Source organism: Nipponia nippon, unplaced genomic scaffold, assembly GCF_047370975.1.
Source record: "Nipponia nippon isolate SJK-2023a ecotype South Korea unplaced genomic scaffold, ASM4737097v1 scaffold_6, whole genome shotgun sequence".
NCBI classification, from domain to species: Eukaryota; Metazoa; Chordata; class Aves; order Pelecaniformes; family Threskiornithidae; genus Nipponia; species Nipponia nippon.
This window is the reverse complement of record NW_028262380.1, coordinates 13342270-13355027: the sequence shown is the minus strand read 5'-3', so window position 1 is coordinate 13355027 and position 12758 is coordinate 13342270. Positions and strand designations below refer to the sequence as shown.

Sequence of the window (12758 nt, the reverse complement as noted above, 5' to 3'; positions counted from 1 at the left end):
TGTTGATGTTATAATATCAGATGTAGATTGAAGTACGTGTATGGTACTATGAAGCCTCTTTAATTACAGAGTGGTATACCTGCTGGGATAATCAAGTGATGGAAAAGGAGAAGTAGGGAAAAAGTTATTTTAAAAAAATAAAGTGCTAAAAGATTCCTACAAAGACACAGCACAGGCAATTTGGTAAGCTATCTTTGCTGTCTAGTTTTTCATGGACTTCGCTAGTCATCTTAAAAAACCTAGCCCCCCTCATGAATGTAACCACCATGACAACAGCAACAAAAACCAGCCTCCACCGCACTCACAATTGCAATTTGCTTAATCATGGAATTCAGTTGTTCTGAGAAGGTATGTTAAAAACATGGATGGAATTTGTTGGAAAATGCATTTCTGAAGAACTGAAGTAATAAGTATAAGCAAATTGCAGATTTACCTGTCTATCTGTAGTATTTGAAGATGCATCCGTTATGGCTGCTGTTAAAATAAGGACACCTTTTCCTGGGTTGGTTTGTAAATCTAGAAGGTCCCCAGTGTATTCGCTATTTTACATTTTAGTTCAGAATCTGCTTTTAGATAAATGGATTGTTGTGGTTTTTGTCACTACCACAAACTTTCATTGGTGCTTAGGTGCTATTCTCTTCCTCCTTCTGGGCTCTCAGATTGGTGAACATCAGCTGCAGCCATTTCAAAGCCTGCGTTCTGTTAAAACGTCTTTCATGCTCCCACCTAAAAGTTGTTCCTTGTTACATCTTCATGCTTTTTTCTGGAGGGTTAGAGCTGCAAAGCTGGGTGGGAAACTTGAGTGTCTCATTTGCACAGCAGAGTGATGACAGAGGGGAGAGGGTAGGCTTCTATAACTTGTTTCTGTATTTAATTTTACATGGAGATTTAAGTCTATCCAGTCTTCAGCATGGGTAGTGGCATAGATATGGATTTAATTTTCACTTGTTTATTTCTGTCCCCTCTGATTCTTGCTGGTCAAGTGTGGTTGCAGATTATGGATATTGTGATTGCAATGCTTCTGTCAAAATAAGCCATTAACTTGGAAGGAAGTAAACTTTTCTTTACAGTTCAAAGCAAAATAGTACTAAAGAATGGGTATGTGCAAGCCACGTTTGACTTCTTGGCCTGTTGATGTTCATTTTGGTTTGGGTCCTTTCAGCAGTGGTAGGAGGACACATTCGCAGTTCAGCTGGCAATGAAACATTTCTTAGAATAATCCATTTTATTTTAAACAGGTGTTGTTCCCGAAAAGTTCGAGAGCTATGGTGGCAGGGCATCCCACCCAGTGTGAGAGGCAAAGTCTGGAGCTTGGCAATTGGCAACGAGTTAAACATCACCCATGGTGAGACTGTTGTTTTGTCTGTGTTGTCTTACAAAGAGAAATGTTAAGGGGACAGTCTTGCCCGAGGTGTGGGTGTGAGGAGATGTTATCTAGTTAGCTTTTCTAGTGGTGCTTTGAGGTGTTTTGTTCAAAAATACAGTGTCTTTTAATCTTGTAACTGCTCTAGGACTGCTGCTGTGAATTGTTTCTGATTATTGTTGTCACTGTGTCTTGCTTTGATGTTAGAAGGAGATCGTCAGAATTAATGACTCAAGGTTTTTTTTTCTTTTTGAAACTTAGAATTGTTGGTAATTTTGTAGTGCCTATGAGTATGTATATAGCGTGCTTCCTTTGATTTAGAGCAAGACATTAGGTTTGTGAGAGATTAAAAGACCCCTGGGAAAATTTATACTTTTTTTTATATGTGTGTGCTTGTGAAAATAGAAATAGTGTGCTACTTCAGTACAGCTCTGAAAGACTAACGTATGTTTTTAATTCCAACATGGAAATATTGGAATTAAACATGGACTGCCTGTACTCCTGCTGTATTGTGCTCGTTTTTTGTGCTTGGCTTAGTTACCTTGCGTGTAGTTCTTAAATGGAATTTTCTAGACTTATCCCAGTTATCCATTCAGGCTATAATTTTGAACACCAGTGGTCTGCAAGAGAAGTAAATGCTTGAACATAAAATGCAACTTGTGCCTAGATTGCCTTTCCTTGTCACTTAATCTGAAGTTATAGGTCAGTGGAATAAGCCTTTCGGAACCATAATCTACTTAGAAATTCAACTACTGTGTTAGAGATACTGTTACTTGTAATGACTGGGGCAGCATTGCTTGTATGGTAGGTGGGTAGTACCTGACAGTGGACATGAGTATATACAAATCATGGAGATGGTTTTCTCTGTTTTTCTTTTTCCAGAGCTGTATGATATTTGCCTGGCTCGTGCCAAAGAGAAATGGCGATCGCTTAGCACAGGAGGGGCTGAAGTAGAATGTGAAGGTATGCTTTTTGTGAAGGATTTATACTGTGTTATAAGATAAGCGATTTTGTAAAATTGTTCCGCAAAATGAAATCACAGATTTTAAACAAAAAATTTCAGCTATGAAGATGCCTCTGGTAAAAAGAAAGCTTTTGTTTGTGGAGGCAAGACATAGCTGTATTCTTTCTTCTCAATGAAACTATAGTCTCATATGAAACACACTTGTTCATTTTTCTTTATAAACTATCTCTTGGTACAGTTCTTATTTGATGCTAAAGTGTAGGAAAACTAGGGAAGTTTTGGGATTATAATTTGAAGTGCAACACTAAAATACTTTTCTGCATCTGTAGTTTTGGAATTGAAACTCAAATTATAGCAGAACATTGCATTTTAGTCCCTTATTGCAGCTTTGAGCCCATCTCTTGGGTGTGTTTCAGAGAGCAGCAATTTATTTTTGCAGATGAAGTGGTTTGAGGTTTATTAATTGATTGGAAGAGTTTTCTGATTTTGAGAGGGTATAAAACAACATGCAGGTGCTTGAAATTGCCTTTGGTAAGTAATTACGCTGAGCAGAAAAAGGAGAACATACATACTGGCATTTATCAACAGAAAAATATTGTTGATTGGAAATCCCCTACTTTGTTCTCTTGAGATTGTCTGCATCTTAAATAAGATGAGTTCTAGTACATTTCCAGCTTCCTCTTGCACTTTATTTTCTGGCGTGTATATGCTCATGTGATTGGTGTAAGCATTGGCTAGTGACAGCTCTTGGTTTTTGATTGCTCAATAAGCAGCAGTAGGTAATTTTCAACTATGCTTACCAGAACAGACAAAATACAAATAAAACTTTTTGATATCAGAAAGAAAACTAATACTTTAGAAATTAACTTTGTATGAGATCTGTTTCAGTTATCAAGAGTGTATTGCATCTTTAACGACACATACAAAGAGTAAATAAACATGATTTTGGAAGGAGAGCTGACACTAGTAGAGATAGGTGGCATCCATCAAATGCCTCTACTTTAGGACTTCTCCCTCCCACCACAGCCTTTCCACAGAGGCAGCTCTTTCAGGAGCCACTGGGAAGTCTTGTTGAGGGCAAGGGGACGCAGGTTAACAGGCTTGTGTCTGTCTAGTGATTTGTCAGCAAATGCCGGTAAAGTGCCTGGCCTGCCTTGTGCTGCGTCTTTCCCCCCATCGCTTCGAACTGTATTCAGGGTCAACGTGCACCGTAGGCTTGCTTTGAGTCAGGTCATACTTGCTTCTTAGCCTATGTGCTGAATTCAGGGAATTGTCCTGTCTATACCCTTACTCCCCAGCATTCGCATGAAAATAAATGAACTGTGCAAAAGCTAACCTTTACTGGGGCGAGGGGGCAAAAAGAGTGTACACTGATCCATGTAATAAATGCAGTAACTTTGGCTTTTGTAGATGCTGGATTTTCTGCAGCTGACAGAGAAGCAAGCTTGGAGTTAATAAAACTGGATATCTCAAGAACGTTTCCTAATCTCTGTATATTCCAGCAAGTAAGCAATGTTAACTTTTGTCTTGACTTCTCAGAGAAATTAAGTTTACGTAATCTCGCCTGCCCCTTGGTTGAAACAGCCCATTGAGTTTGAATCTGAAGGAGTAGGCATCTTGAGAGGAAAAAGTTCCTAAATATTTAGGAAAACTATAAATAATCTAGAAAAGAGTAAACTCAAGGTACTGCATATTTGGAAGAGGCAAAAACCCAATCTGTTGGCTAATCATCATGATTCATCTAGCCCAGTTCATGCTGGGTTCTGTCTGATGCAGTGACGCAGGTGAGTGTTTCCAAGTGAGTGAATCAACACTGTTGGGCTGCAAGTACGTGGTAAGTGAGAGAGAGCACAGCTCAAGCAAGCAAGATTTGATGGCCTTTTTTTGGTTCCATGCAAGACCAATTTAACTTGTATGTTTTTGGTGTGCTTTAACAACTCATTTTAACCAGATACGTTGTCCTTCTATGCACAGTTTTCAGTGGCCCTGTAAAAAGTTTAGATTGTGATAAGTCAACATTTTTGTGTGAAAAATCCAAACCCCAACCCCTTTGGAAATTCTCAGCCAGTTACAGTACTTAGTGTAAGATATGGCAGCTGTTAATAGTCAACTGTGTGAAATTCTTTTTAGCTATACATGTCATTCTTGAAATGCTCTCTGTGTGTTATGGCATATTGTTGTTGTTCTAACCATTTTCTTCATGGTTGAATTCTGCCTCTAATAGACAATTAAGTAGTTCTCATTAGTGTTCTGCTTTCTTGTCTCTGTTGTCAAAGTGCTGCTAAGCTATAAGGAACCTCTTGGGTTTACATTCCCCTTGTATAAGGATTTAATGCGTAATTGATGTATTGGATGAACTCTATGCATTTGTAATAAATGTGGTATGGAGTGCTTTTTCATGCTTTTAAAGCGAAAAGTATTTTGAAAGACTTGGGGCTGTTCAAAGCTGCATAGGGAAATAATGTGTCCTTCATCAGAAGTAATAGATACTGTCTGTAGCACGGAAGGGTTTTTAATGTTTGTTATATACTCAGATGTGTTGTCTTGTTTTTGTTTAATTGTAGGGTGGTCCTTACCATGACATGTTGCACAGTATTTTAGGAGCGTATACTTGTTACAGACCTGATGTAGGCTATGTAAGTGAAGAAAATTTTTTGGGGGGATGGGGAGGGAGAGCTAGGAGGGGGGAGGATTGTGTTAATCAGTTCTTCGTAGACCAGTATTAAATGATTTTGTGAATACTTGTGGGGTTTCTGTGTGCTTTCGTCTATTCCCATACATGCTTGAGAAGTGTATATAATGGTTCTGTTGCTAGATTTAAGCTTTTTAACAGGTTAAGTAATTGGAAAACTCGAAAGTACATATTTGTCATGCTTGAAAATTGGAGTCAAAAGAGAAGATGTAGTTAAATTGGTCCTTTGAAGTACATACTGTTCTTAATGGCAGTCTTGCTGAGACAGTGCTGTTGAGTATCTTACTCCTCTTGATACGCATTTCTGTGCTGTAGCACTGTGAGCTTCTGGAACAGTCTTTAAAGCAATGCCTATTGACACTACGTGAGCTCCCTCAAAGTATTTGAAGTAGTGATTATGAGAGGCTTGAGTGGATTTCAGATACTTCATTTAGCCTATTTTCCCAGAGCAGGGATATATATAGGAGCTTATTCTTTATTCGGGAGCAGTTGTTTTAAAGAAGGAAAATGCAGAAAGATAACATTTCTATTCTGTGAGTAGCATGTGATGCTTGGCAAAAACTGCTGAACATGACTGCTGGGAGACTAGAAAAGGAGCAGATCAGGTGGTGTGCTTCACTTGGCATGGAACCTGTTGTGTTGGGAAGGAGCTTGTTCCTCAGGTTTGCAGGAAGGACTGTCACACCTCGGTCCATGGCACTCGGCAGCAGCAGCATCACGCCCTCTGAGTGAGCAAGCTTTGCCTAGATTCAGCAGTGATTCCATAGCATACTTGGTAGAATAACGCAACAACATCACGAGCTCAATCTTAAAGTGCAACTTACTGCTTGTCAACTGAGTCATTGCAGTTGTCTGTAACTGCCGGTAATTGATTGAAAGGAAAGAACAAGCTTTTTCTCTAGTGTGCTAGTCCAGCTTTCCACAAATAAAGGTATATATGACCCATCCCTAGGAGAAGAGGGATTGCTTAGAAACAGCCTATTCTTCAAAAAATCTTTATTCTGCATATTCGAAAGTGCTGTCATCCTAGCCTCTCTTAGGAGTTTTACTTAGTCTTTGAAAGGAGGCAACATGGGGCTCATTAGCTTCCATGCTCTGAACATTCAATGCCAAAGGGTCACGTGGGTTAAAAAAATCCTGCGCCTCTGAATGTTTCGCAAAATTCAGCAGCTCAGTGAGTGCATTAAACACTGGTGATTACAAGGACAAAACGAAGCAGTATTCTTGGCAGAATACAGTTATTGCTGAACAGTAACACTTCTCCTTTCTTCAGGTACAGGGTATGTCATTCATAGCAGCTGTATTGATCTTGAACTTGGATACTGCAGATGCCTTCATTGCTTTTTCTAACCTTTTAAATAAACCCTGTCAGATGGCGTTTTTCCGTGTGGACCATGGCCTTGTAAGTATGCAACAAAACTGTAATCTACATGTTGTAGATAAGTGTAGGGAAAGTTTTTAAAAAAAGTTGATGGGCTCAGTAGCTTGGAAAGTAAGTCAGAGTTTATTTTAAAGCAACGCGCTTGATAGAAAGAACCCAAAACACGCACGGGCACACCCCCTCAAAAAGCCACCCCGTTAACCTTTTTGAACAGGCAGGTGAATGAAATTGTTCAGCTGCTATGTTATGATGCTGAGGGAATGGTTATGAGAGTTTTATTGTAGGTGTCTTTCAAATTGAGCACTGTAGTTGAAAGCTGAAAACACCTTAATATTAGAAGTGTCTTGAAGACGCTTTTTATCCCAAACTAATAGGCTGCTAAAAATAGACTGTTGCAGGGAGAACCGTGTTTCCCATCTCTTATTGTAGCAGCTGTGCTTGAAAAGGAGCCTGGGGGAATCAGATGAGCAGACCCCTCCAGTTTTCAGCGGGAGCTGGTTGCCTGATTTTTTTCTGGAGTCTCTAAAATTCCTTGTCAGCATGTATACTGGGCTACTTGTGTACTGTAGCAAAATAAGACATATCTCCTGAAATGTGTTTTTAATTTACTTTAAAAGTTTGTTGTTTTTTTTTTTTGTAAAATACATGGCATTCTGTATTTCTTTCTTACTTATTTATCTTTTAACACTATGAAAATAAGACCTACTTCTCAAGAGTTCAAATGGGAGAAATAAAGCAAGGGAATGGATGACATCAACAACAATCACTTTTGTTACTTAAACAATAGGACACTATGGATCCTATCTGTATTTTCTGCTGGAAAAACAGTATCTAATTCCCTGTTGCAGCCTCTGAATCTCATCAGTTGTAAATGCTCATGAGGGGATGTACCACAGCGCAGGCAGCATTGCTAGAAGCAGTACTTAGAAAAAGAGGACATTCAGTGGTAAATACAGTTCTTGTGAAGATGATTTTGGAGTTAAATTCGCTAGAATAAGATTTTTTTTTTTTTTTTTTTTAGCCGAATTAGTGGGGGTTTTGGTATGCTCTTGGATAGTGCTGTTTAGTTCTATTAGCCTGGCTAAATAGAGGCCACATGATAAATGAATGCTTACGGAAGAGCAGAGATAGTGATACATGAAAGAATATTAACATATCATGAAATTACAAAGCCATGATTCACACCACAAGGAAAACTTTGTACCTAATATTTCAAACAGAGTAGTGAGGCAGTTTTGGCTTCCTGTGGTTAATATACTGATCTGCTGTCTACTCTTATCTTTTTGTGTCAGTTTTACAACCTATTAACCAAATGTTGATTTGTCTTAACGTATAATAAATTAAAAAAATAAAACCAGCATAAGTTAGTTGTGGAAATTATAGTAATTTATACCAATTTATCTTGATTTCTTTTGTTGGTTACAGTTTTATTAAGCTGGAATTTTTTTTAATTACTACTAAGTGAATGTCTTGTTGAATGTTGATTTGATCAAGATAAATAGCTGAACCGCTATTGCATTTCTAATAGAGCTGCCTGCATTACTATCAATAGATGTGATTGTAGCAGTTATGTGTAAAATCCCTTTTCTAAAGTACTTTTGAAACATTTCAGTAGAACTCTCTTACTGTGGTGCTAGCATGTAAACAGATCATTTTGGAAGTAGGACTGTGACTGATGCTTCAGAGATTTTACATAACTTTGTAGGGCTATTTCTGTAGAATACACCCATCTGTGACTGGCTTTTAAGCCTTATACTCTTACTGACTACCAGGCTCAATTTTTTTATTTGCCGCTGTTAATGAGGGTAGTCTACCATCTGTCACTTCATTCAGATGAAAAGGGAAAAATTTCTGTGAGGACATTTAAAAAAACTGGGAAACAAATCTGTCATCCTTTAAAAGTATTTTAGACAAAAGGCTCCAAAAGGCTCCTCTTTTCCCATTACTGTCATGGGCTTTTGGGGAGAAGCATGCTGATACAACTCATACTTTGAAGTAATTACAGCCGTTCTTTATTGCTTTCATTGGGATATTGTAATTAAAATTACTGAATCATTCAAGGACTTTGATTAACTTTTCCCCGTATAGTATTAAGAGGACAAGGCGGGGGGGAGCTAAAAAGCCTTTGGTTTTAACTCTTAGTTGGATTGGAAGATTTTCCATGATGTCCATTATGAAACATGACCTAAGTATTCAAATTTTCAAATAACTTGAAAGTCTTCATGTTAAAAGGGGTTACAGTATCAGATGGGAGTTACGATCTGTTTCTCTTGCACAGGTGTTTTGTCTCGATCTTTGGCTTTTCTGTGTGAACTTCATCTCTCCCTCTTTGCAATAGAAATGCTATAATCTCATTTTAAAACATATGGTATAAAAGAAGCTTTGGTATTAGAATATGATTTATGATTAGAGCCAACTGGACACTTCACTCTTGCTTTGGACTACTAAATTATTTTAGTTCTGTATTTCATTTTATAATCCATTGGGCCTTGGATTTCATTCAGTGTAATATTGAATTACTGCCACAAGCATAAAGCACCTTTCTGTTATCATAATTACTTTGAGAAATCAGCAAATAACTTCTCTCCTGCTGATATTTTTCTTTCCAAAGGAAGCTGGCCAAGACCCAAAACAATAATTATATTGTTTAGTATGAGAACAGTATTTAGGGTGGATCTTAAACTCTGTGTGCTTGCAGATGCTGTCCTTCATGTAAATGTTTAGCTTTTGTATTGTATCATGTAATTCATACAATCCTGTTTTTGAAGAGCATTAATCTAACAACGGATAATACATTTAAGCCTGTTAATACAGCTAACTGCTTTTTTCTCCCCATTGTATTTTCCCAGATGTTGACTTACTTTGCCGCATTTGAGGTATTCTTTGAAGAAAATCTGCCAAAGTTATTTGCTCACTTCAAAAAAAATAACTTAACTCCAGACATCTATCTTATTGATTGGTAAGATGTTGAAAGTATAATTAATGTGCATACTAGTATATAGCTCCATGTCAGTATTCATGACAGAAGCTGGATGTTCTTACCTGGTTTAGTATTCTTTTAAGATAAAGGCTTTATCTTTTGTTCAGTACTGGAGTTTGTCAATCCAAGTTATTCCCACATACTTCTGTGATGTTTAACGTTTGTCTAACCTTTATTATTGTACTTCTGTTGAGTTTGAAGCTTATTTTGAAATACAGCTGTATAGCACTGTTTATCCATGTTTAGTGTGTATTTGGATTGATCTTCTGAGAAAATATGTTAGTTTTTCTACTTTTATGTGCAGGTGTGTACCAGGGGTGTATATCCAGACAGTACTGCTAGTCTTGCATTCGAAAGTTATGGTTTGTCCTCTTGCACAGAACAGGAGGAGTAGTTAAAACGTAGTCTTTCTATCCATACAACAAAAAGCTAGAAGCTACAGAAAAGCAAACCTAGGCTTTTGGCAGGATGAACTATGGCTCCTGGGCAGTATCTCATTTATATGTTAGGTGGTCCCAGATCCTGTCCACAGGATCCCAGTACAGGTTGTTTAAAAACTGATCTTGACGCAGTCCAATTGAATAGCCAAAGGGCATTAGCATGTTTTTAATTACTGCAGCTATTCCACTTCACAGACAGGCAATTACAATCTTTTTATTTGGTGAAACTGCCTTCCTTTTTAGTTCTAGTGTAATTAGAACCTTTTTCCTTAGAGAGGAAAGAAGACAGGGATCTTATTTGCATGCCTGCCAAATTTCAGTGTGGTATAAGGCACTCCAAATTGAGTATTTGCATTTGTGCCTATGAGGCTTTGGTTTGGGGCAGGTAAAATGTCTCTTCTCAGCCAGACTTTGTTGTCAGTTTCAGGATGATATGAAATCTTTTTTGTGAAAAACAGATTTGCCCTTCAATTGTTGACGACTTCTCCTGTTGTCAGGTATCTGACTAAATACCTTCAGTAAAAGATGAAATTCCCAGTAGTAACGGCATTTTTTTCTGAGATTAATAACTTTTTATTTTGGAAAACGTGTACTGTTAATGCAATTCTACCTGAACCAAGCTCTCAGTACCCTGGTAATCGTTAAGACCTAGTTGTTAGCACTGAACATGTTCCTGATCATTAGACAGAAAACCATTTAAATTAATTCAGTCCAGTCCAACAGCTAGGAGTGTGAATATGTGAGTTTTCGTAGGATCATAGAATTGCTGGGGCATTGGAAGGGACCTCTGGAGGTCATCTAGTCTAAACCCACTGCTCAAAGCAGGGTCAACTAGAGCAGGTTGCTCAGGAGCTTGTCCAGTCGGGTTTTGAACATCTCCAAGGATGGAGACTCCACAACCTCTGCAGGCAACCTGTTCCAGTGTTTAACCACCCTCACGGTGAAGAAGTTTTTTATTTTCTTACGTTTAAATGGAATTTCCTGTATTTCAATTTGTGCCCATTGGTTTGTGTCCTTTCACTGGATACAGCTGAGAAGAGTCTGGCTCTGTCCTCTTTACATCCTCCTATCAAGTATTTTTACACATTTAGGTCCGAGCCATCTCTTCTCCCAGCTAAACGGTCCCAGCTTTCTCAGCCTCCCCCTATGTATCAGATGCTCCAAGCCTTTAATTGTATTAATGGCAATCTGGTCTTTCTCCAGTCTATCCGTGTCTCTCTTGTACTGGGAAGCCCAGAGCTGGCTCACTAGTGCTGAGGAGGGTTGACCCGCCTTGGCCTGCTGGCAGTGCTGTTCCTAATGCAGCCCAGGAGCTGGTGGACATCCTTTGCTGCAAAGGCATGTTGCTGACTTACATTCAACTTGTTGTCCGCCAGGACCTCCATGTCTTTTTCTGCAAAGCTGCTTTGTAGCCTGTTGGCTTCCTGTGTGCCTGGGCTTATTTCCTCCCCAGGTGCCGGACTTGGCATTTCCTTTTGTTGCACTTTGAGACTCATATCAGCTCGGTTCTCCAGTGTCTCAAGTTCCCTATGGAGTGGTGTATTGACCCCTCCTCCCAGTTTTGTATCACCTGCAGGCTTGCTGAGGGTACAGTTTTGACCCGTCATCTAGGTCCTGAATGAAGATGTTTAAAAGTATTGAATGAGTATCAGACTCGGGACTAGTCTACAAGTGACTTGGCATGAAGCTGTATTTCATGCCACTAATGACAACCTTCTGAGCTTGGCAGTTCCAGCCAGTTTTCAGTCCACCTCACTGTTCATTTATCTAATCCATACTTCATCAGCTCATCAACAAGTATTTTATGGGATACAGCATTGAAAGTCTTGCTAACATCAAGATAAACAACATCTATTGCCCTCCCCTCATCCACCAAGCCAGTCATCTCATTGTAGAAGGCTATCAGGTTGGTTAGGCATGATTTTGCTTTCATAAATCCATACTGACTTCTCCCAGTCACCTTTTTGTCCATCATATGTTTTGAAATGATCTCCAGGAATTTTTCTTCCATTACTTTCCCAGGGATAGAGGTGAGGCTGACCAGCCTGTAGTTCCCTGGATCCTACTTCTTGAACATAGGAGTGACATTTGTTTTCTTCAAGTCCTCAGGAACCTCCCCTGATCACCGGCACCTGTCAGAGAGAATTTAGAGTGGCCTCGCAATGATACCAGACGGTTTCCTCAGCACTCACGTGTCTGTCTCACCAGGTCTCAGCACCTGTATGCACAGTTTATTTAAGTGTTCCCTAATGTGATCCTCCTCCACCTAGGGTAGGGCTTCCTTGCATTAGGCTTTCCCACTGGTCTGGAGGACCTGGGATTCCTGAGGCAAGTCTTCTCAGCAAAGGCTGGGATGAAGAAGGCAGTGAGTACCACAGCCTTCTGCATGTACTTTGTCACCATGTACCCTGCCCCGTTCAGCAACAGGCTCGTGTTTTCCTGAGTCTGCTTTTCTGCTGATGTACCTCTGGAAAGCCCTTCTCATTGTCCTTAACATCTATTGCCAGATTCAACTCCAGATGGGCTTTGGCTTTCCTAGCCCCTTCCCTGCATGTTCAGACAATGTCTCTCTATTTCTCTAGGGTTGTCTGCCTCTCCTTCAGCCTCTTGTATGCTTGCTTTTTATATTTCAGTTTTGTCAGGCGGTTCTCGTTCATCCATACGGGCCCCCTGCTGCCTTTGCTTGAGTTCCTTGATTTTCATATGCCTCTTGCACAGAGGATAGTGTAGCATGGACTTTGTTTGACTTGACTTTTACACCAGGATTAAATTGTAATGCAACATGAGTAGTAGAATGAGGGGGTGTGTAATGGACAGGCTCATTTCTCCTAACATTTGATGGGAGAAATACCATCGGAAGGATGTTCATGCCTGAAGACTGAGAATGTTAAACTGAACGAGATCTCTGCATAGAGCAGGAAGATGCTAGGAAAAATAC

At 39.3% G+C, this 12758-nt stretch overlaps 1 protein-coding gene across 2 annotated transcripts in view; it reads left to right on the top strand.

The window, feature by feature from the left end:
* TBC1D14 (TBC1 domain family member 14) overlaps positions 1 to 12758 on the top strand; it is a 76310-nt gene that overhangs the window by 49649 nt on the left and 13903 nt on the right. The window contains exons 7-12 of one of the 2 annotated variants that reach the window (XM_087736214.1): positions 1239 to 1345; positions 2246 to 2326; positions 3738 to 3832; positions 4892 to 4963; positions 6293 to 6421; positions 9250 to 9359. In XM_087736214.1, the coding sequence (XP_087592340.1) occupies positions 1239 to 1345; positions 2246 to 2326; positions 3738 to 3832; positions 4892 to 4963; positions 6293 to 6421; positions 9250 to 9359 (594 nt within the window). The remainder of the gene's footprint in view (positions 1 to 1238; positions 1346 to 2245; positions 2327 to 3737; positions 3833 to 4891; positions 4964 to 6292; positions 6422 to 9249; positions 9360 to 12758) is intronic. The other variant, XM_087736216.1, reaches the window with a different exon arrangement.